The 25,500-nt window shown below is 38.3% G+C and overlaps 1 protein-coding gene across 1 annotated transcript in view; it reads left to right on the plus strand.

Annotated features, from left to right (window-relative positions):
* The window catches only part of Deup1 (deuterosome assembly protein 1), an 87,357-nt gene that overhangs the window by 12,869 nt on the left and 48,988 nt on the right, over window positions 1–25,500 (plus strand). The window contains exons 3-7 of the mRNA XM_042685244.1: window positions 1,964–2,059; window positions 6,882–7,013; window positions 17,606–17,719; window positions 19,241–19,483; window positions 24,152–24,297. Of these exons, the coding sequence (XP_042541178.1) occupies window positions 1,964–2,059; window positions 6,882–7,013; window positions 17,606–17,719; window positions 19,241–19,483; window positions 24,152–24,297 (731 nt within the window). The remainder of the gene's footprint in view (window positions 1–1,963; window positions 2,060–6,881; window positions 7,014–17,605; window positions 17,720–19,240; window positions 19,484–24,151; window positions 24,298–25,500) is intronic.

The following is a 25,500-nucleotide window of genomic DNA, read 5'->3' on the forward strand; positions in this document are numbered from 1 at the left end:
GGAAATAACAAAATGCTGAAATAAGGATACAGGTTGACCCATTGTAACAATGAGATGTACAAGATACTATGTTGAAAACAAACTTTAAAATTTTGCAGCCGGGACGCAGAGGGGGCGCAGAGTGGGGAAGAGTGGGAGATGGGAGGGAGGAGTTGGGGAGGTGGGGAGGAAGGGGATGGTAGGGGAAAAATAAAGGAGGGTGTAACAATGCTTGATAGGAAACGGACTCATTACCTTGCTCGTGTAACTGTAACCCCTCTGTACAGTATCTTTACAATTAAAATATATGTTGAAAAAGAAGAAAAAAACTTGTCTCTGTTCAAGGCAGAGTTCAGAAGTATTCACCTCTTGTAATCTCCTAGAAGACTATTTCCTGAAAATAAGGTGTCCAAAATTGATTGTAGGAAGTGGAGTTATGCCAGCCTTGATCAAAGGAGCCAAGCATAAACATGAGCCCTGAGTTCAAGCTCCAGTACTGGTACACACACACACACACACACACACACACACACACACACACACACACACACACACACACACTAAAGAACTGATGGTAGGAGCTGGAGACCTGGCTATCCAGTGCCTGCCTATCAAGAAGGAGAACCTGAGTCCAAATCACACTACCATCTAAATAAATAGAGAAAGAGTATTTTTTTTTAAAAGAAACTGATTGTAGAACCAAGGAGAATGACTTGGCGATGGTGTGCAGGTGCTCCTGAAGCACCCTGAGCACCTTAGGAAGCACTCTTACTTACGTATTGGTACTAACAGAATGTTTGAGGGACTGGGCATGTGACTTAGTGGTAGAGTGAGTGCTTGCTAGCAGGCATGAGGTCCTGGGTTCACTTCCTCAGTACCACATAAAAAAATAAAAGAAAATTTAAGAAGGAAAAGAATGTGTGAGAGTACTCAGGCTGGCAGAGTTCTGGGAGACCAATGTGCAATGTCTTATCTCCGGATTTTTCTTTTAAATGAGGTGTAAGAGAAGCATCATCTACTAACTTTGTAGTTAGTTTTTCACCTAATGGCATTTCAGTGGAACTTAGGTTTGAATGCAGTTAACTATGCCATGGCCAAGGATGGTGGCCCTTAGTTATTGGTATCTGGTTTCTTTCACCATAGAGACAGGTCATCAGTCTTGACATATGCAAGGACTAGTTCTTTCTTACATACCTATAATGACACAGATATGTAAACAGGTGACTTACCTACATTTTAAGAAGATGAATCTCATAAGCCCAATCCTCAACAACTAGCCATTTATACTTTATTTTTTTGTCGGTCATGGGGCTTGAACTCTGGGCCTGTCCCTGAGTTGTCCCTCAGCTTTTCAGCTCAAAGCTAGCACTATACCAGTTGAGCCACAGTGCCACTTCCAGTTTTCTTGTGGTTTATTGGAGATAAGAGTCTCACAGACTTTCCTGCCCTGGCTGGCTTTGAACCATGATACTCAGATCTCAGCCTCCTTAGTAACTAGGATTACAGGCTGAGCTACCAGCACCCAGCCATTTGTACTTTTTAATATGTTAATTCTTATAAAATATATAACAATTATTCATAGTATTCACTGAAGCAGAGTTCCTTTTGCAGGCATGAGTGCCAAAACAGAAAATTTAAAAAAAAAGAGGTTGAATTATGTTAGTAGAAGTTTTGCTTGAGTAATGAAGACATAGCCTCTTACGAAGCTAATGCAAAGTAAACTCTACATCTTATATTACAGTGTGATAGTGATAAGGATCTTTTGCTAAACATTCATACTGCATGTATACCTAATGAGAGAAGTGCTAGAAATATTGAGTTTAAGGAATTTAATTGTTCATAGCTATTTTGTAAACTGTAGTATACATATTCATTCTTGGGTAAGTGCTTTGTTTTATGTGGTATTTCTTTTTTGTACGTTTTCTAATTTTGTCAAGTAAAATTTAGTAAAACAAATCAAAATTAAATTTGATTGTTGATGCAGGTGGGATTACTTCGACAGAAGTTGGACAGTCTAGAAAAATGTAATTTAGCAATGACTCAGAATTATGAAGGACAACTACAAACCTTAAGAGCTCAAGTAAGAATGCTTGATAAAATATAATATTATACATTTTGCTGTATATTTTTGACCTATAAAATAGTGTTGATTTTACCTGAACACTTTGTCTTTAATGCAAGCAGATGCTCTTATATTTAGTTACATGTATTCCCTGTCTTTCACTATGTCCTGTGCACTGATTATCTCTCTTTTACCACATTGGCAGCTTGGTATCTATTCTTTACCCTTCAGCTACTAACACAGAACTTGGGCATTAGCTTTGTGTAACTGCAAAAAGAAAAATTGGCTTTTGTGATTATTGCTACCTAACAGAGGCAACCTTTTCATCTAGGGCAATTTAAAATATGTTCATTTGCTATTATGAATGAGATAACTGAAAGAAGGAAACCCATCTTTACTACCTTGTACCTGATGGAGCTGTTTCACAAATAATGCTTCTGCCTGTGTCTTGGGAGAGGCTTAGCTCCTCATTCATGTTCATAGCTCCCTGCTGCACTCTCCCTTCCACGGGTAACCCTGTGAAAAAGGCAAATACCTCAGGCAAAACTTCACTGCACCCCCGCCCCCCACACCTGCCTCCATACACACTGCACCAGAAACCTAGATCTCCATGCAGTGGAAGCTGTAATAATGAATTCTAGGCCACTTGTCTAGGTGGAATACCTGGACCATGATCTGCCCATCTGAGGTTTCCTGTCATAGCTGAAATGATAAGGGCACGCCACCATATCCAGCTTCCCTCCATAGAGTCATTTGGACTTTTTCTGCCTACACCGGCCTGTAATTGTGATTCTTGCCTTCTCAGCCTCTCAAGTAGGTAGGACTACAGGCATGAATCACCAGCACCTGCCTCAAGGATTTTTAAAACAGGTGTTACAAAAATGTTTCAGTGAGCAATTATAAATTATACTTGATGTGAGTGAAAAAATAGTCCTGTCAAGGAAAGTAAACTTTTAGAATAAAAAAGACAAGAAAAGGAAGAAAGTGGATCTTTGGCTCAAAGCAGTAAAGTGCTAGTATTGAGAGAGGGAACAAAAAGGCTGCTCAGGTCCTGAGTTTAAGATCATGACTGAAAAACAAAAGGCAAGAAAAAGGATCAGTTATTTTATAGATGATACAGTAGAATTTACCCAATCTGAACAACAGAAACACCAAAACAAAATCAACTGACGAATATATAGTAAAAGATTTAAAATTTGTGTCATCAGAATTCCAGGAGAGGACAAAGATGGTGAAGGTAAAAGGGTATGGAAAGAAATAATGTCTGTGAAGTTCCAAAATTTGGCAAAAAAAAAACAACCCTACAAATTCAAGAAGCTGAGTGAACCTCTAACAAATTCTTCGGGATAAACCCAAAGAACTATAGGGCAGGATACATCATAAAGTTTCAAATACACTGAAAGACAAAACCAAATGATAAACCCTAGGAGCATCAAGAGAGCAATGACACCTTGACTGTAAGTAAGCCAAAGAGGACCACTGTGGACTTCTCACCAGGAACCATGGCAGGAAGAGGAATGGTATAGCACCTAAAAATTGACAAAACAGACCCTGCAAGCCAGAACTCTCAGTTCAGCAAAAACATCTTTTAGGAATGAAGGAGAAATCTAGTTACTGTCAAAAAGAAGGAAGACTCACAGCATTTTTCCCTAAGACAACAACTAAAGAAAGTTCTTTTACAGAACAAAAATAATAATCTTGATACATCAAGATGGGGTGGGGGAGCAAAATAAAAACAAGGTTAAATGGCAGTAAGCTTTCTTTCTCTTGAACTTCCTAAATTATTGGATTAAAAATTAACAATACTGGTCACAAAGTGGCTTATGCCTAGAATCCTAGCTGATCAGGAAACTGAGATATGAGGATCCAAGTTCAAAGCCAGCCCAAGAAGTAAAATCCCTGCAACTCTTATCTCCAGTTAACCACCAAAAACCTGAAAGTAAAGCAGTGACTTGAGTGGTAGAGTGCTAGCCTTGAGCAAAACAGCTCAAGAATAGTGCCCAGGCCCTGAGTTCAAGCCCAGGACCAGCACAAAGTTGTGACAATCTCTAATCCATTTTTCAATGTGTATAAAGTTCCTGTGGTGAGTACTACACTGCTGGTGTCAGAGTATGCTTGACTGATGGCGTGACAGGTGAGAGTGAGTGTGAGTGAGGACACAGTGAAGCCAACAAGACTCGCTTGGGAATTAACCAGGTCCCATGCAAACCACACTGGCCCCTTTAAAGGACAGATGTGACTAAATCACTCTCTATTAGGCCCAACTCTCAGCATCACCACACTGAGGACCAATTTCTAGCCCACGAACCCTTGTGGGTCATGCTCAGACCAAACCCAAACCATGGCACACTGATCAATAATACAAAGACAGATGGCCAAATCTTTAAGTAGATAAAGATGTCAGTCGATGTTTCTCCAATAAGATGCACATATGGGCAATAAGCACGTGCAAAACTGCTCACAACCACTCATCATTACGAAATCATAACCACTGGGATGGCAAAATAATTTGCATGTGTGGATGAGGAGAAGGAAAACCTGGAGTAAGCAGCCACTTTGCAAAACAGTCTGCTGATTCTCAGGAGGTTAAACTGAGTTACTACATGATGCAACCATTCTAGTTGTAAATATATATCAAAGACAAAGGAAAGCATCTAACCATACAAAAACTTACACAGAAAAAAAAACAGAAAAGTTCACACCACTTAAAATGTCTCAATAATGACATACACATAGATTTCAAGGACATTAAGCTAAATGAAAAAATCCAATCTTAAAAAGGTCATACACTGTATCATTCTGTTTCATAAAACTCTCAAAGTGACAAAATTGTGAAAATGGAAAACAAATTCATGGTTTCCAGGGTTAAGAGTAGGAGAATGACTGGAAAGCAGTATGGAGGTTCCTCAAAAGACTAAACATAGAGCTCCCCTATGACCCAGCAATCCCACTCCTGGGCATTTACTCAAACAAGGCCACACTAAAGCTACCAGCACAACTATGTTCATTGCAGCATTATTTACCAGGGCTAAGATGTGGATCCAACCCAAATGCCCCTCAGTAGATGAATAGATCAAGAAGATGTGGTATATATACACAGTGGAGTTCTATGCTTCCATCAGAAAGAATGGCATTGCCCTATTCATAAGGAAATGGAAAGACTTGGAAAAAATTAAATGAAGCAAGCCAGGTCCAAAGAAATGTAGGTTGCATGTTTCCTTCATTTGTACTAACCAGAATATGTGTATGATATTCTTAGCAGGGGATCACAATAGCATAGGACCATATACAGTAAAGCATATCAACATAAACTCCAAGAATTGTAAATAAGAGGTTCTTATTATGCCCCGTATGCAGTTATTTCTATTTTTTTGTTTTGTTTTAGTTTTCTGTACCCTTTTTCCCTGTATGTAAGTTTATCTGATCCGTGGAAGGGAAAGGCAGTCATAGAAACAGCAGGACAAAGGATGAACTAATGCAACAACTAGACACTATGTTGGAAATGAACTTTACAATTTGGGGGGAGGAAGTGAAAAGGGGAAAGGAGGAGAATATGAGGAAGGGGATAACAGTGTTCAAAAAGAAATGTACTTCTTACCTAATTTATGTTACTCTAACCCCCCTGTTCATCACAAAAAGAGTAGGAGAGTAAGTGGATGAGTGTGACTCTCAGTGGGTAGCTTGAAATCCATCTTTGTGGTCAGAGACTAGCCAGGGCTTCCTCCAGGCTAAACATGTGCTGTATCCCCAAGCTGCACTCTTCACCCCTAACTCTGTATCTTTATTTGATTGCAGCCACTTGGATCCTATGTGTGAGAAAATGACATAGAATTGTACATGTAACTTTCTCACCAATTTTCTTACAAATTCCTCTATTTAATACTTAGGAAGAGGTATAGATTTAAAGAAACAGTGAAATGAGCCTAGAACCTATCTATAAATAAGAACTTTGAAACTTATTGTGAACCTAGAGTTATTTCAATGTTAATTTAATAAACACAAGCCAGGCACTGGTGGCTCATACCTGTAATCCTAGCTACTCAGGAGACTGAGATCTGAGAATTGCCATCTGAAGCCATCCTGAGCAGACAAACCTATGAGATACTTAATCTTCAGATAACCAGCAAGAAGCCAGTAGAGTGCCAGCTTTAAGCAAAAAAAGTTAGGGAACAGTGTCGAGGCCCTGAATTCAAACCCCAGTACTGGAACACACACACACACACACACACACACACACACACACACACACACACACACACACACATAAATTACTGTCTTTTTAGTTAAATAGTCAATTTTCTTGGTTGCAGTATAAACCTGATTGCATTCATTTTTCAGTCAGTCAGTGTTACAAGTCCATTGCTGGAAGCTAATGGCCACATACCAACCATCTGTCCACACACCAACCCTGAGGATGTGCTCCTGAACCCCTTGCCTCCTCCATCATTCCCCCCTCCTCCCCTCTGCAGCAGGCCCAGTGAGCCTCCCCTGATGGGCCTCTGCTGGCTTTTTTCTATACTGTCTTAAGCTGTCTATTTCATAGATTGAGTTACTGGAATTAAAATTGTTAACACAAGATGGCTCTGAATAAAAGCATGAAAAAATTGGTTTTTAAAAATCGTGAGCTGTGCTACATCCGGTTAAAAAGTGAAACCAAGTCCCACATTTACATAAGCACTAAGTTGTATTCAGCTTCAATAATTTATTTTTAATAACTGCTTCTGTCTTCACTAATGGGAACATTTGAGTTTTACTACACTTTCTAATCAGGACTAGAAAAAATGAAATCAACCTGGAAATAATTGCTAATGGTAATGTGTGTGTTTCTATTGCTTAACAGTTTTCTCAACTAACCAATAACTTTGAAAAGCTGAGATTACACCAGATGAAGCAAAACAAAATTGGCCGAAAAGAAATCCCTCACAAAGAAGAAATGCCCTTTGAACTGAGCAATTTGAACCAAAAATTAGAGGTGAGATTCATTTTCTTTGATTCTTCAAGTGCACCAAAGTTGAGTTTCCATTGATGTAGAGGGGACATTACACAGCAGCCTCTCAAGGCATGGAGTTTCTCAGGGCACCTTCCATTTGAGCACTTAATGAATTAAAACATCACTTTGATTTATACATCTTTTATATGTATCAGCATTTAGGGAATAGCGCACACACACACACAAGAAGCAAAAACTTCAAAGAAACTGCAGATGCTGAGTGAAATTGAAGGACACCCCTGGGGTCAGTTAAAGCGAATATCTAATAAATCTTTTAGTGGCCATTTAACTATTAGGTACTTCAATTTCAGTGAAGCCTCAAAACATTTTCAAAGCAGAGCTTGAAGTCACAGAGTTTTTTCTTAAAGGCATAGTACCACTCCAATTCATTTGTTCTATATCACTGAGAACTTGGAAAATCCCAGTCTCTTAAGAGATCCACTATGTCATAAAGGCACTTACTCACATCATTGTAACTTTTCAGCCTTAGAGAAAACACAATAGCCATTTATTTCCCTGTACTCCTAGATGTTCCTGCTATAAGTCATAAAACAGAAGACAGACTCTGCTATAAATCCCTGCTGTCTGACTTCCGCTGGTTCCCACTGCTGCTCAGTGTGTGTGTGTGTGTGTGTGTGTGTGTGTGTGTGTGTGTGTGTGTGTGTGTGTGTGTGTGTGTGTGTGTGTTATTAGCATTACCAATTTATTTTGGTCTGATTAACGCATAAGCAGGGTTCTTTTGAAGAGCTGGGAATGTAGCTCAGGACTATATGATTTGTCTAGAAAAAAAAAGCCAAAAACCAAAAAACTGTCTATATATCCATCACAGAGAAATACAAATATAAATTCAGAAGATTCAATTTAAATTCAGATAAGGAGCTAACTAGCTATGCAAACAAGTGATACATGTTGATATTTTGTGAATTTATCAAGCATTGAAGTTCCAAATTTAATTTGTTTCCTTGAAGTGCTGGGGATCAGTTATTTCTTAATTGTCCCCATGATGACCCTTACATCTTTGTTCTTCTCAAGCCCTCAACCTCAGCCCCCATCCCCACCAGGGATCTCACTCTCTTCTACTCATTGGTTGGGAATAGCCCTGTGTCTCTGCTTAGGTTAGATAGCCATTTTGGTTGATTTGGTTTGATTCCAGTAGTGGAAATTAAATGCAATTAAATGCAGGTCCTCCCGGTCTTCCTTAGCTTTTTTGCTCAAGGCAGGTGTTCTACCACTTGAGAAAATGGATGAGCTATACCTCTACTTCCAAATTTGTGCTGGTTAATGGGAGATAAGAATCTCATGGATTTTTTTTTCCATCTGGGCTGGCTTTGAGCTTCTATCCTCAGATCTCAGCCTCCCGAGTAGGTAGGATTACAAGCATGACAGATATCCAACTTAAGGTTAGTTATCTTTATGAACCTTGGGTCTGGCCTTTCTCTTCATTTTAACAGTGCATCCCAGACCTGCCCTAGGCTTTTCCTCCTATCATTGTCCTGTCTTATAATCATTACCTTACTCTTCAGTTCCACAATACCTATTATAGCAAGGAAAAAGAAGATCTGAGATCACAGCCCTAAAACCAGTCTGTTGTATAACTTTTGTAGGGAGCCCTGGAATTTACCTGTAAAGAGTCTTGCAAATTTTACATTTTACTAAATAACGCCCAGTTCTTTTTTTTAAAGAAAAATAATTGTTATAATAAAGGTGATATACAGATGCATTACAGTTACGTAAGTCAGGTAAAGAGTACATTTCTTTTTGGACAATGTCACTCCTTCCCTCACTTTCTCCCAGTTTTCCCCTTCCATGCCCCACCCATAAGTGTGTACTTCATTTTCAACATAGTATCCAGTGAATACCATTGATGCATTTGTTCACCCTTTGGCCCTCCATTTTTGTGCCTCTCCTTACCCTCTCAAAGATATATAAACAAACAGAACAAAAAAAAAGAAAACAAAAACTGCAGCGAAGAAAAAAAAGCTTCTTGTTTCCCTTTCTTGGAGTTCATTTTGATAAATATTATTTTATATGATCAGATGCACATAGACATTGAGCCTTTGTGTTCCTCTCCTAAGAATATGCTTCTTTGGTCTCATTGTGTAGGAATGACTTAGATCCCTAAATTATCATGGCTCAGTATATTTTAGGTCTAACTTCATGTGAAGAATACATGTGCCATTTGTCTCTTTGAGCTTGGCTCACCTTACTTAATATGATAACATAAATAACAAGTTTATTCTTTTTAATGGCTGTGTAAAATTCTGTTGTGTATAAGTACCACATTTTTTGGATCCACTCATCCATCATAGGACATCTGGACTGTTTCCATAACTTGGTATTGTGAATAGTGCAGCAGTGAACATGGATGTGCGAGTATGTTTATGGTATTCTGGTTTGTGGTGTTCTGGGTAGATGGCCAGGAGTGGTATGGCTGAGTCTTAGGGAAGATCTATGTTTAGCTTTTTGAGAAAACACCAAATTGCTGTCCAGAGTGCTGGTAATAGTTTACATTCCCACCAACAGTGCAATAGTGGGAATTAAGTATTTTTATAAAATGTATCTCTTGAAACATAGAGAAAATTAATAGCAAAATTTTTAGTATATTTATACTTACACGAAAACTTTAAGCACACTATAAATACAAGTTATCTCAGGTAATTAGGGTTTTTTTGTTTTGTTGTTGCTTATAGCATCTGAATGTGTCAGAGCTGGACAGTTTTACTTTGAATCGACTTGTCAGCAAGTTTTCCGTCTCAAAAAAGCATGCATATCTTACTCTTTTGCAGTAACAGAAGCAGGGAACAGATTATTTTAAATCAGTAAATGGAGCCTTAAAATACCTTATATAGATGACATTGTAGTTAAGGAAATGTTTATATTGTATGTACAGATGGATGGATGGATCAATGGATGGATGAACATTAAAACATTTAGGTTTTAAAATACCTAAGGTCAAGAATTTACCTTAAAATGCTCTACCAAAAACATTGGAGAGACTGAGGAAACAGACTGAGTTAATGGTAACTAAACTGAGTGAAGAGTACACACTAAGTGGTTTCATTTACTTACTGCTTTCATGAAAGTATGGAAATTTTCCTAAGAAAAAATCAAAGCCATCTTACAAGTGGAAGTTTGGAGACTCCCTGACACATGCTGATCACTAAAGACCATCTCCTAATGTTTACTACACAGTTTAAAACACAAAAAGTTCTAACTTTAATGACCATGATATAATCTCTACCAAAAAGATCAGGAAAGATTTTGCAGTCTTAGAGAACTTTCTCTGGAGGCCTAGGAAACTCTAGATGGTCTGAGGCCCACCTGGCACCTCCAGTCTCCACTGAAGTTCTGAGGAAGTTCTGTGGGTCTCCACATGGACCCACACCCCTATGCAGACTCTCCAGCTCACCAGACTTGAAACCAGCACAGTTGCATCTCCATGGAAGCCAGCACTGTCCGGGGACCTGCTGATATGCTCATACCCATTCCTATAGCTATTTTGTGAGATTATTTGAGGTTGTTGTGTAGACCATGCTAAGTATATGTATTATCTATCAGAAAGATCCTTACTTAGCAGTGTATGGTAACACCCATATGTTTTCTGTTGCCTGGGAGGCTGAGGCAGGAAGATAGTGAGTTCAAAGCCATCCTGGGCTGAGGCCCTGTTGCAAAAATATCAGTAAACACAAGGTATTTAATGTTTAAGTTAGCCTTGACTAAATTTTGATTACTTAGCCCAAAGACACCTTTTTAAATTAAATTCAAATAAACTTTTAAAATCTGGATTGCATTACTTTTTTAATGTCATCCATCTTCCACTAGGCACTTCTAGACCCATTTTCTATTGACACTCATTTTGTAGATTTGTCGTTGTTATTGAAGATTCCTCTGTCTATCCATCCATCCATCTGTCCAGCCCTCCCTCCCTGGCTCCCTCCTGAGAGCCTGCTGTATCACCTGAGCCATTCCTCTAACAGGTTTTTGATAGTTATTGGAGATGGAATATAGCAAACTTTTTTGCCTGAGCTGGCTTGAGTCACCATCCTTATATCTCAGCCTACTAAATAACTAGAATTACAAGTGTAAGCCACCAACATCTTTTCTTTTCTTTTCTTTTTTTTTTTTTTGGGTCTGGTCGTGGGGCCTGAACTCTGGGCCTGGGCGCTGTCTCTCAGCTCTTCAGCTCAAGGCTAGCGCTCTACCACTTGAGCCACAGAGCCACTTCCGGCTTTTTTTCTTTTTTGTTTATGTGGTGCTAAGGAATCGAACCCAGGGCCTCAGGCATGCAAGGCGAGAGCTCTACCGCTGAGCCACCTTCCCAGCCTCTTGTTTTTCTTTACCTGATTTTTATATTGCTGAGTATCAGAACCAGTCAAAACTTTAAATGGACTGTAAATATAGTCAGTTTATCATAAAATATTCTTGAATATTTAGAAATATACCTAGGAATGTTTCTCTAACCTTTTACCATGATTCAGTTCAAATCACCTTAATTATTATTAGCTATTCCTAACTTACCAATTTCTTCTTTGTTTGTTTGGGGACTTGTAAATTTATAAAATTAAAAGTTTCATACCAAACTTCAAACTCTATTGCAAAACTATAGTAATAAAAACAGCTTGGTACTGGCACAAGACCAGGCATGAGGACCAATGGAATAGAACTGAAGACCCAGAAATGAATCCACAGACCTGTGGCCCCCTAATCTTTGACAAGAGAGCCAAAACTAAGATGAAAGAAAGACAGCCTCTTCGACACATGGTGCTGGCAGAATTGGCTAAACAAGTGTAGAAAACTAAAGTTAGATCCTTAAATATCACACTGCACCAGAGTCAGTTCCAAATGGATCAAAGACCTTGAGGTAAAGGCAGATACCGTGAAAACAATACAGGAAGGAGTAGGAAAAACACTAGGACTCTTTGGCACAGGTTGAAACTTTCTTAATAAAGACTTAGAAACACAACAAATCAAAGAAAGGCTGGATAAATGGAATTGCATTAAACTGCCGAGCTTCTGCCTGGCAAAGGACTTAGCTAGCAAGATGTATTGAAACATCCTGTACTAAGAGAAGATCTTCACTAGCCATACAACAGACAAGGGCCTCATATCTAAAATATACCTACAGCTCAGGAAATTAAATTCTCCAAAAACAAACTCCCAAAGAAACAACCATCTATTAAAAAGTGAGCTATACACTTCTCTGAAGAGGAAATATGAATGGCCAAGAGACACATGAGGAATTTCTCAACATCTCTGGCTACAAAAGAAATGCAAATCAAAACAACTTTTGAGATTCCACCTTACACCAGTTAGAATGGCCATTATCAAGAAAACTATAACAGATGCTTGTGGGCATGTGGTCAAAAGGGAACACTACTACACTGTTGGTGGGAATATAAACTTGTCCAACCACTCTGGAAAGCAATATGGAGGTTCCTCAAAAGACTAAACATAGAGTTCCCCCATGACCCAGAAATCCCACTCCTGGGAATTTACTCAAATGATCACAAACAACACCATACTAAAGCTACCACTACAACCATGTTCACTGGAGCATTATTTACCATAGCTAAGATATGGAACCAACCCCGATGCCCCTCAGTAGATGAATAGATCAAGAAGATGTGGTATATATACACAATGGAGTTTTTTGCTTCCTTCAGAAGGAATGTAATTGCTCCATTCGGAAGGAAATGGAAAGACTTGGGGAAAAAATCATATTAAGTGAAGTAAGCCAGACCCAAAGAAAAGCAGGTTGCATTATTTCCTTCATTTATAAGAACTAGACTATGGCTATGATATTCTTAACATGGGATCTCAATAACCCAACTGCTTAGTGCATAGGACTATATATAATGAAGCTTATCAACATGAACTCCTATATGTGGAAACAAGAGGTTCTTCTTATACCCTGTATGTAGTTTGTGGTTTTTTTTTCATTTCTCTTAGTTTCCTGTATCTTGTGTCTTATATATGATTATTTGATATGTGGAAGGGAAAGGGGATCACAGAAACACCAGGACAAAGGATGAACCAAGGCAACACCAATACTCACAACATTGATACTTACGTACAACTTGTCGGGGAGGGGTAAGTGGGAGATAATAAGGGGAAGGGTAACAATGACTAAAAACAAATGTACTCATTACCTTACTTATGTAACTGTAACCCTCCCCCTCCCCCCATCACATTTTCAATAAAAATAAATAATTTCTGTATGATCTTATTTTAAGCAAGGTATAGCTTTTGTTCTCTAAGTTAGAAAATTTATTTTCCAGCCTGGCCAGCTCAGTCATTTCAGCTTTCAATACAATATAAACCATCTAGCCAAATGAACCATATTCCAATTTGATATATTAAGGGAAATATCTGCATGGCTTTCATGTGACAGTATTATTTTACTTACTATACTGTAAAATTACTTGTTTATATATACGTCTCTAATTACCTGACTATTTTTCTTTTTTCTTAATTTTATTGTAAAGGTGATGTTCCAAGGGGTTACAGTTACATAGGTAATGTAATGAGTACATTTCTTTTCAAACGCTGTTACTCCTCCCTTATTTTCTCCCACTTTCCCTCCCCCTCTAGCTCCTTTCCTCCCCCCAACACCAAGTTGTAGTTCATTTCCAATATAGTGTTTAGTGAATATCACTGTTGCATTGGCTCACCCTTTGTGAATCCTACTCTGTGATTCCCTTTCCCTTCCCCAAATCAGATAAACTTATATGCAAGATAAAGGATACTGAAATCAGAAACAGTAACCACAGGGAATAAACCAGAGGAGAAAAAAAGAAAGACAAAAGAAATACTGCAAACAGTTCACTAAAAAAAGAAAAACAAAAAAAAAGCAACAAAAAACCCCCTCTTGTTTCCATATAGTGAAGTTCATTTCAATTATCATCATTTTATATGGTCATATGTACATAGCTGTTGAGCTATTGTGATCCTCTAGTATATACCTCTAGGTGTATACTAATTATTACAAATGAGGGAAACTGTGGAGCCTACTTTTCTTTGGGTCTGGCTTACTTCACTGAATGTTATTTTTTCAAAGTCCATTTCCTTATGAATGGAGCAATGGTATTCTTTCTGATGGAAGCATAGAATTCCATTGTGTATATATACCACATTTTCTTGATCCATTCATCTACTGAAAGGCATCTGGGTTGATTCCCTATCTTAGCTATGGTAAATAATGCTGCATGGTTGTACTAGTAGCTTTAGTGTGGCCTTGTTTGTTCTCATTTGGGTAAATGCCCAAAAGTGGGATTGCTGGGTCATAGGGGAGCTCTGTTTAGTCTTTTGATGAACTTTCATATAGCTTTCCAGAGTGGTTGAACAACTTTACATTCTCACCAACAGTTTTTTTTCTTTCAAAGAATTTTTTAAAACAGGTAATTGTCCCAAATTCTCTCCTATGCACAGTCCCTAGTGGTTACTAGGTGTTTAATAGATATTACTGAACTTAGGATTGGAAATATCAATACAGTGGGGGTTTTTTCTTCTTATTTTTTATTGCAAGAATATCTTACAGAGGAGTTACAATTACATGGGCAAGATAACGAGTACATTTCTTATCAAGCATTGTTGCCTCCTCTTTGTTTTCCCTTTCCATCCCTTCCCATACTCCTCCCTTCCCCCCACTCGATCCTCCCCCTACCCCCCACCAAAGTTTTAAAGTTCGTTTTTCGACATAACGACTTGTACATCTCATTGTTGCAGTGGGTCCACCTGTATCCTTATTTAAACGATTTGTTTTTTTCCTTCCCCTCCACAAATTATAACAACATTAAATACAGTGAAAGCATGTGTTATACCGTGGGGGAGGGACATACAACGCAACATAGAAATCATCTTATAAATATGTTAGAAACAATTGCATGAAAGGAAAAAAAAACAAAAAAAAAACATTTGAATACTTATCTTGGGGTTCATTCCCCTTACATCAACTTATCTGACCTTTTCTGCTTGACTCAGACATATACTAGTTATTGCAAATAAAGGAAACCATGGGACCTATGTTTCTTTGGGCCTGGCTTACTTCACTTATAATTTTTTCCAAGTCTTTCCATTTCCAAACAAATGGGGCAATGTCATTCTTTCTGATGGAGGCATAGAATTCCATTGTATATATATACCAATGCTCAACCTCTCTAGCCATAAAAGAAATGCAAATCAAAACAACATTGAGATACCACCTCACCCCAGTTAGAATGGTTATAATCAAGAACTCTAATAACAACAGATGCTAGAGGGGATGTGGACAGAAGGGAACCTTACTGCATTGTTAGTGGGAGTGTAAACTTGTTCAACCACTTTGGAAAGCAGTATGGAGGTTCTTCAAAAGACTCCACATAGAGCTCCCCTATGACCCAGCAATCCCACTTTTGGGCATTTACCCAAATGATCACAAACAAGACCACACTAAAGCTACGAGCATGACTATGTTTATTGCAGCATTATTTACCATAGCTAAGATATGGAACCAACCAGATGCCCTTCAGTAAATGAATGGATCAATACAGTGGTTTTATATAGTAATATATGGCCATGGACTTAATATCTACAGATTTGTTCCTAATCATATTATCTTCTTTGATAAGAAAAGTTTGAGTTCTAGGGTATGTGAACACCATGCTTTTGTTTGTATGTTTAGGGCATATAAGTGATGGCTGATACTTTGTCAGGCACTGTAGTAATAGAAAAGTAATAAAATGGAAAATCCTTAGCATTAAATTGCCTGAAACCTGGACAGAAAGAAAAGCTCTAAGCAAAATTGAGAAGTAGTGAAATTTTCCTTGGTGCCTCCAAAGCTATAACCTTTGTTCATGTTATTAAGTTGTTAAGTAATTATCATATTTTATGACCATGCTACTTAAACAAACACTTGAAGAATTAATTCCATCATTATTTCCCTAGGTGGCTCAGTTGGCACTGTCTAATTGAAGCTGCAGTGGGTTTTTCTGTTTCCAAGAATTAGTTGATGTTGGCTTTACCTTGGACAGTTTTGAAAGCCACAGTGGATAAAGTCTTTGTTCAGGTTGCTCTTATACAATAGCATGGACTGGCTATAAACAACAGCTCTGAAAGTTGGAAACCCAAAGGCAAAGTCCTGGAATGGTCAGGTTCTTGTGCGGCCCTTTTCTTGGTTAGGAAACCAAGGCCGGTCATCTCCTCTTGTATCTGGAGAAGGAACAGGAGAAGCAGCACATTTTATCTTTTATAAGAAAGATGCTAATCCCATTCATAACATCATAACACAATTATCGCCTAAAGCCCCAACCTCAGATTCCATCCCACCAGTCATTTGGAGAAGGAGAGAACATTCAGCTCACTTCCTTAAATAACAGGGGACCATATTCACTCAGTGTAGGGAATGGAAGAATGGAAAAACTTCTGTTAGGAACTAAAAAGAAACTAGTTTTGATACCAAATGTTATTTAGAACTCTGTAATTATTAAGCACCATCTGTTATCAGAGAGATCTATGGCCTTTGTTGTTTGTTTTTGTGGCAGTGTGGACTGAACTCAGGGTCATCACAATTAGGCAGTAACTTCTGCCACTTGAGCCACAGCCCCAGTATTCATGCTTTAGTTTTTCAGAGAGGGTCTGGTGCTAACTTTGCCAAGGATTGGTTCAACCATGATCCTCCTGTTTCTATCTCTTAAAGAGATTCATGATTTTGGGTTTTTATTTTGTTGCTAGTACTGGGGCTTTGAATTAAGGACCTCAGGCTTCACCTCAGACCTCTAGGACTTGAGCCATACCTCCACTCTGACTCTTTACTGGTTATCTAGGATATGAATTTCATGGATTTGGCTGTTCCAGCTGGCTAGCTTGGAGCTGAGATTCTCTGATCTCAGCCTCCTGAGGAGCAAGGATTGTGTGAGCCACCAACACCCAGCTGAGACTTAAGTTTTCAACAAATGAAGCATGCGCTGGTGGCAGCATAGCATAGTGGTAGAGTGCTTGCTGCAAATAGGAAGGTGCTCAGTTCTATCGCCAGGACTGTAGAAAAAAATGCAGCTTCTGCTTGTTACAGCATTTAATATTTATACAACAATCAAGCTACAGACTCTAATGTTCCTGGCAAGAATTGAAAGATACAATTTCAACATCCTTAATTGAAATCATGAATGCTCCAAAATCTCAAACTTTTTGAGCATTGACATAATGCCCACAGTGGAGAGTCCACACCTTTACTTTTACAGTGGTGAGTTGCCATCAGAACACAGTTCACTAAAAAGTATCACATAAAACTACCTGCAGGTAACAGGTAAAAAGTCTATTAAAGAAAGAATTGTGTGGTTTCATTTGGGTAACATCGTGTTCAAACAAATATTCCAAAATCTGAAATGTGGGCACCCTTGTTACCAGGCACTTCAGGTAAGAGATACTCAGCCTTTACTAGTAAATCCAGTGAATGATTTGGTACTTTATTTTTCTGGTTGTTTTTCTAAGAGGAAAAGAATGAATGAAAAGAATGAATTTTTCAGAATCAAGATGCATAAATGAAAGAAGCCTTAGTACTAGGCTTTAAATGAATAATATTTGCCCCCACTTTTTCAAAGGAATTCAGAGCAAAGTCAAGAGAATGGGACAAGCAAGAGATACTGTACCAGACTCACCTGGTTTCTTTAGATGCACAACAAAAGTTACTGTCTGAAAAATGCAATCAATTCCAGGTAAATTGTCTTATACTATTATCTAATGTTTTTAGAAACATAGAGGCTAAATATATACCATTCAGTCTGTGATAGCAATGCAAACTGAGGCAAAATAACCAGAGTAGGTCTAATGGTGGGTGCAGTCATTAATACTTGAAATTACTTTACACACCTGAAAACCTGATGGCTGTTAAAACTCCATTGTTGTTATGTCTTCAGTTGGACATGGAGCTGCACCACTGTAATCCCAGCTCCTAGGAGGCAGAGGCAGGAGAATCACAAATTAGAAGATAGCCTGAACCACATAACAAAACTGTCTCAAAAATGTCATCTTCTAAAACCATTCATGGCTTATTCTTTTGTTGAAGTTTTACACATTAAAAATTGTTAGTTGGTTACCAGTGTTTCATTCCTGTAATAGGAGGCTGAGATCAGAGGATCAGTGTTTGAAGCCAGCCAAGGTAGGAAAGTTTATGAGACTCTTATCTCCAATTCAAAGTCAGAAGAAGAAGTGTGGATCAAATGGTACAGTGCCAGCCTTGATTCAGAAAGCTAAGGGATAGTGCCCAGGCCCTGAGTTCAAGCTCCATTACCAAAACACATAAAATTATTCATCATTGTAATATGTACTAGTCAGCTTTTCTCCTTACAATCCAGCTGTTTCTGTTTCATTTTTGTCCATAGAGGTGTGAGATGTTTTTCAACTATTGTATAACTGAATTCAGAATCACCCTCTTGTTATAGCTTCCAGCTTCCTCGTTTCTTTCTTGCTTAATAAGACCTCCCTTTCAAGCCACCTTCTCTGCTCTGCATCTTTGCAGTGGGTTACATACCATCTGACACTACATTATACAAGCCAAGCTCTGTTACCGAAACACATACTTGCTGGGTGCTGGTGGCTCACACCTGTAAAACATAGCTACATGGCAAACTGAAATCTGAAGATTGTGGTTAAAAGCCAGCCCAGGCAGGGAAAGCATGTGAGACTTTTATTTCCAATTAACCACCAGAAAAAGCCAGAAGTGGAAGGGTAGCTTAAGTGGTAGACAATTTGTCTTTATAAGCTACATATGTCAGGCATTTTGTGATAGTGATGGAAAAATGACTAACCCATCAATCAACCAGGGAAGAATCAAAAGGAATGATTCTAGATTGTCTGCCCTTTCATGATTTCTTAACCATGAAATCTCTACCACAGGCCTTCTCGGAATGAAGAGGCAGAGGACCAGAGAAAATGGTGGGGACAGAGGATTGGATTTTAGGCATAGGTGTCTATAAGGAACTGTGTTCTAATGCACTGGTAGTACATTATTATCGTGTTGTTGTGGAACTAAAAGCTTAAGGACAGCACTCAGGTCCTGAGTTCAAGTCTCAGGCCTCACGGCTCATGTGTACACACACACACACACACACACACACACACACACACACAATTAAGGATTATTTTTGCTAATTCTTTTCTTTCATTCTTAGGCTTTATGGAAGCTTCAGTATAACATTCTTTATTCATTTAATTGATTCAGTTTTCATTTTTCTCAGAAACAGGCACAAAATTACCAATCCCAACTAAATGGTAAAAAACAGTACATGGAAGACAGCAGCTCTGAAATTCCTCGTCTGGCATGTGAATCGGACCCTGGTGCTGAAACCAGTGAAAGAGATGAATTCATTATTGAAAAATTAAAATCAGCTGTGAGCGAAATAGCACTGAGCAGAAATAAGTTACAAGATGAAAACCAGAAGCTTTTACAAGAACTGAAAATGTACCAAAGACAGTGCCAGGTGAAGGTTTTTACTTATTTCCCAACTATCATTGCCCATGAGTTGTGTAAATCTTTTCTACAGAGTCACAGGGATGAGAAAGCTGGCTTTCTACTACATGTGGCGATTCAGTTCATTCTTCATCTTCATAAGCATTCTCACTTTTTCAGGAATGCTGCAAGTTCTTTCCCCCTCTGGAGTGCACTTTGGTTCTGCAACAGCATGATAATAATGGATTACCAGTGCATTAGAACGCAGTTCCTTATAGACACCTATGCCTAAAATCCAATCCTCTGTCCCCACTGTTTTCTCTGGTCCTCTGCTTCTTCATTCCCAGAAGCCTGTGGTAGAGATTTCATGGTTAGAAATTATCAAAGGTTAGACAATCTAGAATATTCCTTGTGATTCTTCTCTGGCTGATTGATGGGTTAGTCATTTTTCCATCACTATCACAAAATACCTGACATATGTAGCCTATAAAGACAAAAGGTTTATTTGGGATTACAGTCCATACTTTTTGTCACTGTTGCCTTGGGCCTGTGATAAGGCAGAACAATATTTGTGGCCAGGAAGCCAAACAGGGAATGAAGAAGAGGTGAGGAGCTCTACAGTACCCTGCAAAGCTATAAGTTATTGAAGGCTTCCCACTAAGCCCCCTTCCTAAGGTTCAACCACCTCCTAACAGCAGGCCTCTGACATAGAGGTCTTTGGGCTAATATTTGTGTAAGTTTCCAGAGGAAGTTATATTTTACTAAAATTATATTTTATGAACTTTTTTAAATTTAAAAATAATTTTGGGATCTAGGAACACTATGTAAACAATGATTTTCCATCTGGTAGTTTTCAAAACAATCCACTATATATTAGGAAGTGAACCAAGATTAATCTGACCCATGTTTGGAAAAAGAAAAGATCTGTTATTCTAATGAAAATTGTTTTTTAAAAGTAACTTGCTTTAAAAAAATTAAGAATTCTGCTGGGAAGGTGGCTCAGTGGTAGAGCACTTGCCTTGCATGCCTGAGGCTCTGGGTTCGATTCCTCAGCACCACATAAGCAAAAAGAAAAAAGCCGGAAGTGGCGCTGTGACTCAAGTGGTAGAGCACTAGCCTTGAGCTGAAGAGCTGAGGGACAGCGCCCAGGCCCAGAGTTCAGGCCCCACGACCGGACCCAAAAAAAAAAAAAAAAAAATTAAGAATTCTACTTTCAGGAAAATACTAAGTTTTTAAAAATTCATTTGGAAAATTTTTGAAAATACTGCCTTTTCCACATTTTATTTGATTTCCACATTTTATTCATATCTCATCCTTTTGTTTTAGGTAAAAACAAAGTGAAAAAATATCAAATTATTTATATGTGTTTGTTAACTTAAATGTTTAAAATCACTGCTGCTCTCAAATCATTAGGCAGATTTCTGACTAAACAGATGGGCCTTAAACTTGTTTTACAAAAGTTGTATTTGGCCAAATGGGAATAATCAGCAGTAAATAATAAGGCAACTATAATATTATATGAGAAATTCATCTTCTATTTTTGCAAAATTGCCATTTGACTGGTTCCATATCTTGCACATGAATGCAGAAAAAAGTAATGCACTTTGAATTACTGCCATTCATTATATGTAACAGTTCCGTTAGCTTTCAACATGTTTTAACGGCAGCTGCATCTGAATTTTCCCATGGATCACATCTTCTCATTTGTCATTCTCCAACCTTGGAATGTATGTGTACATATTTTAATTCCATTGCACACACTATTTACCACACTGTACCACACTCACCTTCTGAATGTGCAGGATTTTCCATGAGGAGCTCATGAAAAAAAATAAACCATTGGCATTTTTCAAATATACCAGAATTGCTCATCTATTTTTGTCCTGGGGCTTGAACTCAGGCCCTTGCTGCTGTGTCCCTAAGCTGTTTTTGCTCAAGGCAAGTGCTCTACCACCTGAGGCACACCTCTATTTCAGCTTTTCTTTGACAGCTAATTGAAAATTAGAGTTTTCACACACTTTCCTGTCTGGGCTGGCTTTGAACCATGATCCTCAGATCTCAGTCTCTTGAGTAGCTAGGATTACAAATGTGAGCCACTGGCACCCAGAAATTAACCTTTTCTGTTGGCTTGTTAATGTCTCATTAAGGCACTAGAGCAGCACTATTCAAGAAAAGCCTCAAATCCATTAGTTCCTATGTCAACTCAAGTCTCCTTATTCAAACTCAAAGTCAAAAAAATCTAAATTTATCAATATAAAAGTCCTTCAAATTTTTCATACACTTTTGTAACCAATTTACATAATGATATCAGTTATAGTTTAATGCTTTTGCATATTCATCTGTCAAATTATTATCTGTATAAAGAAAAGTTTTAATATTAATATATATTCTCATGACTTTGTAGCCATGGTAAGTAACTTTATTTCCCCTTAGTATATCTAAGTGTCACTGGTGGATATTATTGTCTAGGAAGAGTAAACAGACACATGCTTTTATTATCACATTGCAGAATTTCAACCAGCTCTAGCTCACTTTCCATTGCCCTGGGATTAGTAAGGGCCCCAGGAAAGGCAAGCCCATATTTCTACACATGTTCCATGGCCATGACTATTGGTGCTTGGTTGTGCTTTCTTTAATTGAGTAAAGTAGTGGATGACACATCAAGTTAAATTCTCTCCCTACTATCTTATCTATCTATCTCAATGGCAGAGAGCAGCCAGATGCTACAGTAGCAAATAGTTCAACAGGGGCTGAGGAATTAGCTTAGTGGTGGAGTGCTTTCCTAACAGGCACTGAGGCCCTAGGTTCAATTCCCAGAGAAAACAATCAGCAGTCAGGCCCAGAGACCAAGATTGCTCATATGGAGAAGCTAGAGGTAGTTTATAAACTTGTAAGTATGTGTATTAGGTGGTATACAAGTGTATACAAATGTATTAACTGAAATAAGGTAGATTCAAGGGAGAACTCAGAATAGAAAGGCAAAGGCAAAATTCAAAAAAAAAACAAAACCGGAAAATGGGAACTTGGATGGGGTAGAGTCAGGAGAAAGGTAGATAAATTAAAAGAAGTGGGGAGGAGAGAATGCAGTCAAATAACAATGAGATGTACAAGACACTATGTTGAAAAATGAACTTTACAATTTAGGTGGGAAGTGGGGGGGAGTGTAGTTGTGGAGGTGGGGAGGGAAGGGATGGTAGGAGAAAAACAAAGGAGGAGGCAACAATGCTTGATAAGAAATGTACTCATTACCTTTCTCATGTAACTATAATCCTTCTGTGCAATATTTTCACAATAAAAAACTTATTTAAAAAATCAGCCTATATCCTACAAAATTAAGAAAAACAAGTGAAGGGGTAGGTTGGGAGGGGGTGAGTGAGAATGTTGAGAAGGGTGGCATTGATCAAGGTGCACTGTATTCATAAACTACTTTGTTCAATGGCAACTTCTTTGTACAGCTAAAGGTAATAAAAAGAAAACATATTAGTCATAAAAATAATTTAATTATTTTTTAAATTAGTAGGTATGAACCTGAAAAGGATATTCAACATTGCCTAACTGCATTTCTCCAATTGGCTAACTGTCCTGTTCCCTTTGTAAGCTTTCAAACCTTCTCTTTCAAAATTCATTCCTGTTCCTGCCCCTCACCTTACTTCCACAATCAACAAGTGATGTAAATTTTTTGTTTGTTTTTGGGGTTTTGGAGTGAGGTGAGTGTGTGTGTGTGTGTGTGTGTGTGTGTGTGTGTGTGTGTGTGTGTGTGTGTGTTGGTATGGGGGTTTGAACTCAGGGCTTTATATTCTTACTTGGCTTTTTCGCTCAAAGCTGGCACTCTCCCATTTCAGCCACTCCTCCACTTCCACCTTTTTGCTTGTTAAATATATAAAACTTTTTTTGACTGGGATGGCTTTGAACTGAGATCCTCAGATCTTCAGCCTGCTTGAGTAGCTAGAATTACAGGTGTGAGTCACCAGTGATCCATCTGTTGATGCTATCTTTTATTCAGAAAAAAAGGGCTAACAGATAGCTAGTTTGTTCATTTCTTCACATCCAGATGTAGAAATTGGTCAAAGGTTCATCTCCAGGGTCCTGCTTTTAGGAAGTTCTACTTGTGCTCAGAAATTCGACACATTACTATTACCCCTCTTCTCTCCTGATCCATCCTACCAAGTAGCGTCTGAGTTTGTCAAGTGCCTCTGGTGATCAAAACATGGCCCCCACAAACTCAGCACAGCTGCCACTGGTTTACAATGCATTGCTTTCCAATTTCACCATTATTCTGATGGCTTTTGTCAATGGGTGGCTTTCTCAAATGGAAAGTATTTTCATCAATTCAAATTTTACACATATTTTATTTGAGCTTTTATGTTTCATTCTTTTAAGTATATATATATATATATATAAATATATATATCGCCATATTTATGTGATGATTCAGTTGTGCTTGATTGTTCTTTATGCTGGACAACAGGCTTAGTGAGGACAGTTACATTGTCTGCCTTCCCAGAGTTAGTAGAGCTCAGTAAATATTTGTTGAGTAAATGAATGATGGAATGGGTGGAATGCTGTAAGACAGAGCAAATAAAGACTAAATTTTAATTCTTTTGAAAGAAATCTGGTTTATCAATGGTGGGTATTTTAAATGTATCATATGTAATAATGTAAAAAATGGGCATGAAACATTTTTCATATTTTTATTCAGGCCATGGAGGCGGGACTGTCAGAGGTGAAAAATGAGCTGCAGTCACGTGATGATCTCTTAAGAATTATAGAAATGGAACGACTGCAGTTACACAGAGAATTACTGAAAGTAGGGGAGTGCCAAAACATTCAAGAAAATAAAAAAAGGTATAGTCCTCATATCTGACAGTCTGAGAAAAACCATTCAGAACATGATGTTAATGTGTTTTAACGATTTTTGTGTTTGAGCCAGGTGCCTGTGGCTCAGGTCTGTAATTGTAGCTACTTGGGAGGTGAAGAAAGGAAGGATTGAGGTTTGAGGCCAGCTCAGATAGAAAAGACCACAAGACTCCTTCTCAACCTAGAGCTGGGCACGGTAATGCATTCCTCTCATCCTAAGATATATGGAAAACTGACACTGAGACGATCAAATCTCCAGGCCAGCCCAGGCAGACAAGTATGAGCCATTCAACAGAGGGAGATTAGATACAGTGGCATTGTATGCACTACTATCCCAACAACAGGAAGACTAGATAGAAAATAAAAGTGGGGGTAGAGATATGGTGTGGTATGGTATGGTTGAGCAGAGAAATACCTGCCCAGCAATATAAGGTCTTGAGCTCAAACCCCAATACTGCAAAAAAATTGTACTTGCAACTAAAGTTAGTTTTTTATTACTATGCTGCTAACTGATAAAGTTTTAAGTATTCAAATGAATGATTATTTTATCTTCAAAATTAATCTGTTCTTACATAGAAAGTTTTGGAATGTTCTGATTTATGGCTAAATCTGTCACACTGAGTCAAAGGTTGTCTTAAAACATTTATTCTTCAGGATATCAGTAATATAGAGTAAAGGCTATAAGATAAATCCCAAACATTGCCAGCTTTCCTTCAATGTGTGGTTTGATCTGAATTCTTGTGTTTCTTCATGCATTTGGCCAGTGAAACGCTTTCATTGCAGCAGACAATATACCTCCAAATATATATTATTTACAGATATTTCTGCAGCAAAATAATATTTATTCCATATATTTCAAGGGCTTTCTTCTGAGTGTCTGTCCGGCTGTGCTTTTTCACTTGTAGGTGGTATAGTCTTTGCTTCCACCCTCCTCATTCTGTCATTTCCTTGAAGGGTTCTCGGGAAGACAAATTTTCCTCTTTAAAAATCAGACAGATCCTGTGTAGCCTGTAATCACACAGAAAGCAGGGACAGATGAGGGCTTTAAATGTCACACTAGTGAGGAGACAGTGGTGTGGCTCTCACATGGAGAACTTCCTCAGTCTCTGAAACCTAATGCCAGACCAGTGAGGAGATTGAACAGTTGAATATCCAAATGCTGAAGGAGACTTTATTGGATAATAGTCATTG

The sequence above is a fragment of the Dipodomys spectabilis genome, unplaced genomic scaffold (genome assembly GCF_019054845.1).
Source record: "Dipodomys spectabilis isolate Male_0828 unplaced genomic scaffold, ASM1905484v1 ptg000094l, whole genome shotgun sequence".
NCBI classification, from domain to species: domain Eukaryota; kingdom Metazoa; phylum Chordata; class Mammalia; order Rodentia; family Heteromyidae; genus Dipodomys; species Dipodomys spectabilis.